We start from the raw sequence: 5,727 nt of genomic DNA, 5'->3' as shown, positions 1-5,727 counted from the left end.
CCCGACCGGCTTCCCCTGGCCACGCCCCCAGACGCGTGACGCCACCACGCCGCCCCCGGCCACGTGACTGGCGCCTCCCGCGGGCGGCGGCGACAGCGGCGGCGCTGGGGCGGTGAGCGGCGCGCGCGGGCCCGCGCTCAAGCGGCCTTTAACCGCGCGTGCGGGCCCGCGCTGGGCATCGCGGCTTCAGCGGGGGCCGGGCGTGCGTTCAACAGCACATCGTGCATGTAACGGGCTGCATTCGGGGTTGGAGTGCGTTAAATAGACCACTGAGAGTGCACATAACGTGCTGCACATGCAGCCAGGCATTTAACAGTTAATTAAATACATAGTTCATTAAATGCCGATATAGCATGCTGCATTTGGTCGTGCATTAAAAACTGCATTAGCGCGCTAAATCTACAGATAATGTGCTGCGCTTGGGGCCAAGCGTGCATTAAATGTGCACGTAACGTGCTGCAGTTGAGGTTGCACGTTGCATTAATAGTGCATTGAGTGGGCTCATAGCATGTGGGGTTGGCCGGGTGTTAAAAAGTGCGTTAAACGCACATGGAGCATCTCGCATTCCTGGCGGATCGCGGGCTCTGTGATTCAGGAGCAAAACCTGAGCGATGCAGGATGGCCTTTGCCCTACTCGGAAGGTGCAGAATTGAACCTGCCTTTGAAATCTGGGTTAGGAGAGGCAGAGAGGCAGGGAACTGCAGGCGCTCGGAAGTGGATTTCCGCCTCCGGCACTGCGGTTTGGGGCCCTGCCAGAGGGGTTTTACAGCCTGCTGTGGGTAAGCACAGCCTTGTGCAGGGCCGTGGGGCAGCCAGGCCCGCAGTTCAGGCATGAGCAGAGAAGGGGTGAGCCAACATCGCCCTGGTTTCAGTCACCTCCCATGGCAGTCCTCTGTGGGATGGCGGTGGGGCATTTTGCAAGGTTTCAACACCCTGAGCAATGCATGGGGTGGGCAAGGGGCACCAAGCATTAAAGCCACAGGGTTGCAGCTCAGCGTATCCCCACTGCTGCACAATCAGTATTGGGGGGTCCTCGAACCCACTGGGGTGGCCCCACTTGTCTGAATTGCAGGAGTCTCTGCCTGGGCTCTTGTGCAGTTCTTGGGGTCCCGGGCAGCAGGGCAAGAAACCAGAGAGAAAAGCAGTAATTGGAGCATGGAAACACACTGAACACAGGCACCCTGCAAGGGAGGTCAGAGGGAAAATGATACCAAAACCCACTTCGGGGCACAGCCAGCAGCCTGGCTACAGCACTGGCTGGGCAGGATTAAGATCTTGCCAAAGTTGCTCTGCATTCCTGCTTTTCTGTGTGCTTCATGCTGTGCTGGTGCCTGTGCCAGCCCTGCTCCACCACGGGACCTCCCAGGAGGTCCCACCTAAGTCTTGTCTTGGGGTGAATCATTCTCACTCATCACTGTCTTCTAAGCCTTACTAGACTACTGAAGAAACCAGGCTGGCCTGTGTCCAAGTATTTGTTCTCCAGCTGCAGGATCAGACACTGCCAGAATTTCTTATCCTGCAGCAGGAGAACAGACTCGGGATCATACCTCAAATCTGGCTGCATGGTACCCCATCACCCCAGCAGCTGGGTCCATTTCTGCATCTCAGTCCCTCACACTCCTTTTTTCCCACTTCCTCAATCTTTCTCAACCCATCCATAGCCTGGGGAGACCTGGAGGATCTGGTGGGCAGCCTGTTGCTGTTCACGCTGGATTGCGGTGGGGGAAGGTAGCCCCTCTTTACGCCAGGATGCCTGAGGCTTGGCACGTGCACTGAGTTGCAAACAGGACTCAGCAGGGAAGCTCTGAAGCTCCTGCAGCCCCTGGATGGGGGGCCCCAGACCCCAGAGGAAGGAGTTTTGGGGCACTGTCACCTAGTAGCTGGATCAGGTTACTGGGGTGGTGTGAACTCAGATCTTCTGCTTTACTGCAGGCCCAACAGCGGTTGTGTGAGATGCTGCCAAGTGCTGGTGTCTATTACTTCCCATGGGAGATCAACAGCTCAGTCCCAGAGGGGGAGGCGCTGAGGACGTTTGGCAGGTGAGAAGGGTTCCCCGCTCTCCTCGCAGGCCAGGCCTTTCCTTTGCTGGCTCACCCCCCTCCCTTTGTTTGTAATTGTATCTCTGCACCCCGAGCTTCCCAAACTGATCATTCCCAGGTTATGCTGCTATGACCTGGTCCGGTCCGAAGCTGTTCTCACCGCTCAGCACAGCTCAGCTCAGTACCGGGTCTGTGTTGACACCAAGTTTGTGGAGCCGTTCCAAGCCCAGCTGGGATCTTGCTACATCGTCCTGGGAGAGGCTGAACACAGGGAAGGTAAATGCTCCAGGAGCCAGTGCCCATTGCTGCTCTTCATGCTTCATCAGCTCCTTCGTGGCTCCCTGGGTGCATGGTGAGATACTGTCACTGAGGTTAGTGTTGGCCATGGCAGGCTCATCTCCTGCAGCTGCCTCCGCTCACACGAGCGTGTGATTCAGGGCAGGAGCAGCCTGTCTCTCCCCATTGGCCATGAGAAGAACCACCCTTATCTTGGTGAAAATCCGGTGCTCTGGCACAGCTTTCATTAGAGACAAGAAGCACCTCAGCAGCATCACTGAGCTTGTGAAACCTGTGCTAAAGCCTTCTGGCATCATTGCCAGCCACCACATCATCTTCACTCCAAACATGGCTGATTGCAGCAATACCTCATTGCGAGCTGGCTGGGTTGGTCTTTGCCATCCCTGAAAGATCTAATTATACCCCTGCCCCCAGATACTGGGCATGAGGAATGCAGGCAGGCTCTGTCACGCAGGGCACCCTGTTGTCCTTTCCTGGGGTGCCCTGAGCATTACTCCAGCTGCACAGTCCTTTGCGTGGGGAGTTGGGCTGGGCTGGGCTGTGGGGTTGTGAAGCAAATCCCAAGTGTTGTCTTGGCCACACCTGATAACAAGCGTTCACATTCATGCCATTGAAATCCTTAGTGGCATGTGGAAAGCCACACTGCACGTGGCATTGTGCTGCTGCAAAATTCCTTTAGAAAGACACGTTATGTTGGTCATTACAGCTTTGGAGTGAGTTGGCCCCATTTTGCAGGGGTGGAAGGGGAGCAGGCTGAGGTGGTGGTTGTGTCACCAAGGTCTGGCCGGTTTTGTTCAGCTCCGTGTTACCATTTGAATGCCACTGATGAACTGTTGGTTATAGTCAGCATTCAGCCTCTTCTAAGCACAGCTTTGTTCTGTCCTCTTCTTGTCTGCACAGAGGCATTCAGAAATGAGCTTAGACCCATCCCTGATGCTTTTTAGACAGGGAAAACCAAATTTCATCCAGCCATGAAGTAGACAGATGCTGCATGGCAGGCACTGGCACTGACAGGGCCTGGGCTCAGCATTCCCCAGTGCAAGGATAGCAGTGTCAGTCACCAGCATTTTGTAGCCAACGGGGCAGAGGGAAAGCACGTCACTGAATTACCCTGCTCCTGGGCCTGCTGCTCACATCAGTGGAGGCACGTGGCCAGTCCTGTCTCCTGCAAGTTCTGAGTTTATGGTTATTTGGCCAGCCGGAGCTATATGCTGCCTGAGGGAACCTGTTTGCCTCCAAGCTAATCTGTCTTTCTTTCAACAGAGAAAGAAAATTTATATTTTCTTTTATATTTCTATACCTGTTTGTATTCCCAGGTGAGGGCCTCGTAGTAAAGGCACGAATATTCACCTGTGTGGAAGGGATGAATGTGCCCTTGCTGGAACAAGCCATACAGGAGCAGAGGAAATACTTCAACGAGAGGCAGGAGCGGATGGGAAGCAGCACGTCCTGACAGCAGCTCTGAGAACAGCCATACACTGGTCCTTGCTCTGCCATTTGCAACAAATGTGAAAAGTAAATTTAGAGGATGGGTTTTTGCTGCGGCAAATAGCAAAGCAAAGTCACTAAGCAGGGAAACACTTGAAGGCTGTGAGTCAGTATGTGACTGTGGGTTGTTTGTTCATGCCAGGTGTCATCACTGAAAATAGCTCTGGGAAGCAGGTTTGTTGTTTGTTTAAAGTGGTGATTAAGGAAAGGAAGGCTTGAGTTGTACTGGTCCTTTTGTAATGCAAGGCTTGGAGACATCAGAAAAAGGAGAAGTCTCCAAATCTCCGAATCAAATGAGTTGAACGGCTCACACCCACATGCGTTGCCAAAGCACAGGGTTACTGTTGGCAGATCGGAGGTAAAGGGCATTAGTGCAAAGTTCATTAGCCCTGCGTGGCTGTGGGTCCGTGAGTGGGTGCATTTGGTTACTGTGACTCAGCTGCCCCACAGGAGCATTCCTGGCAAAACACTCACATATCTGGACTGACCAACAAAGAAACAAGAAGAACAAAGAATTACTATTTTCAGTAGCACCAGCCTCTTTGGGTTTTCAGGAGCTGGTGTCCAAGGCGGGAGATTGACTTGAGCTCTAAAATAAGTATTTGCAGTGCCCTGAGAACGACCACTTGACTTTCTTCCTTGACGCACTAAGTTTAGGAGACCTTAAATCACTATTTTTTGAAGCATCTAAAGGTTCTGATTGATATTTTCTTAAATAAAGATGAAAAGAGAAGGCAGCCTGTCTCTTACTGATTAAAAACCTCTTTCTTGCTAAAGCAAGTGCATTAGCCCCTGCAGAATCCCCATGGATGATTTAAGAAAATTTAGCAATGTGGAATTTTCCCCCTATGCACTGGGTGTGTAAGGAAGTGCTTGGCTTTGAAAAAGTTGCAAGAGAAGATGAAGTTACATCAGAGCCACTCTGGTTTAAGAACACAGTGCCAGACCCACCTAACAAAATTAAACCATCAACAAAAAGACAGAGAATCACTAATGTGAGATGAGAATAAAATGTTAGTGCAAAAGAGAGAAGACTTGCGTGTGCTATAGGAATCCCCAGACCTGGAGTGTGCTGAGACTGTGGTTTGCAGGGGCATTCAGCCACCTGCAGCCTTTTCTGCTTTTGCTCAGATACTCTGGTGAGATGTTCAGAAAATAAGGACTGAAGGCATACAATGCACAGCAGCAGATCAAAATGCTACAGGTATTGGCAAAGTCCCCTGTTACCAGCAGGCTTGATTTAAGGGCCTGAGATGGCTCAGTAATTACAGTGCTTGCTATAATCTTTAATCATGTTTTAGTCTTATGTTTGTCTTCACACAGTTACAGAGATCCAAAAGTCCTGTCTCAGCACACTCTCTGTTCAGCCCACATCCAAAAACATGTGAAGAATATGGTGGTGATTCGTGTTAAAATATGATGACTTTGTTAAGAGTTTACTGTGTACATAAGTTAAAGGAGATTTGTCATAGTTTTACTGTTAAAAGGAGTTTGGAGGTTTTTTCCCCTCAGTGACAGATGCTAAGCAGGTGGAAAATTACTGGCGGGACCCCTGTCAGAAGTCCCCAGCAACACCGGATTGTGCAGGTGAAAAATGATTGGAGGAACCCCTGCCAGGAGCCCCGGCGACACCAGAAAGCCCGGGAAAGTTTGAGGGACCCTGCTGCGCATGTGAAGATGGGACTATAAAAGAGAGTGACGTAGCCCCACCCGGTGCTCGTCGGTGCGGAGCGGGAAGCCCCCCCTGCCCCCCGGCGTGCCGAACTTTTTTTGCTTGTTCTTATTGCAAATAAATTTATAAAAGATATTTTCGCCTCTGCCTCGGCATTTATAACAAACATGACCTCAAGAAGCAAGATTTTAACCTGGTTTTGTAAGAGAAAATGATGAGTCTGTCATGATG

General features: G+C 51.4%; 1 protein-coding gene across 1 annotated transcript; it reads left to right on the top strand.

The window, feature by feature from the left end:
• Positions 1-57: 57 nt before the first annotated feature.
• TEN1 (TEN1 subunit of CST complex) lies at positions 58-5,631 on the top strand. Its single transcript, XM_074889532.1, has 4 exons — positions 58-112; positions 1,933-2,039; positions 2,158-2,315; positions 3,653-5,631. Exons 2-4 carry the CDS (start codon positions 1,954-1,956, stop codon positions 3,787-3,789), a joined length of 381 nt encoding a protein of 126 aa, XP_074745633.1. The 5' UTR covers positions 58-112; positions 1,933-1,953; the 3' UTR covers positions 3,790-5,631.
• The last annotated feature ends 96 nt before the right edge of the window (positions 5,632-5,727 follow it).

The sequence above is a fragment of the Strix uralensis genome, chromosome 19 (assembly GCF_047716275.1).
Source record: "Strix uralensis isolate ZFMK-TIS-50842 chromosome 19, bStrUra1, whole genome shotgun sequence".
NCBI classification, from domain to species: domain Eukaryota; kingdom Metazoa; phylum Chordata; class Aves; order Strigiformes; family Strigidae; genus Strix; species Strix uralensis.
The sequence above is the reverse complement of the archived record's forward strand: the minus strand, read 5'-3'. Positions and strand labels throughout refer to the sequence as shown.

Bases quoted from the DNA above. Each gene is read 5' to 3' on its own strand.
- TEN1 (XM_074889532.1), top strand. From the start codon at position 1,954: ATGCTGCCAAGTGCTGGTGTCTATTACTTCCCATGGGAGATCAACAGC. The intron at 2,040-2,157 runs GTGAGAAGGGTT...GATCATTCCCAG, and splicing joins GCGCTGAGGACGTTTGGCAG to GTTATGCTGCTATGACCTGG. The intron at 2,316-3,652 runs GTAAATGCTCCA...TTGTATTCCCAG, and splicing joins AGAGGCTGAACACAGGGAAG to GTGAGGGCCTCGTAGTAAAG.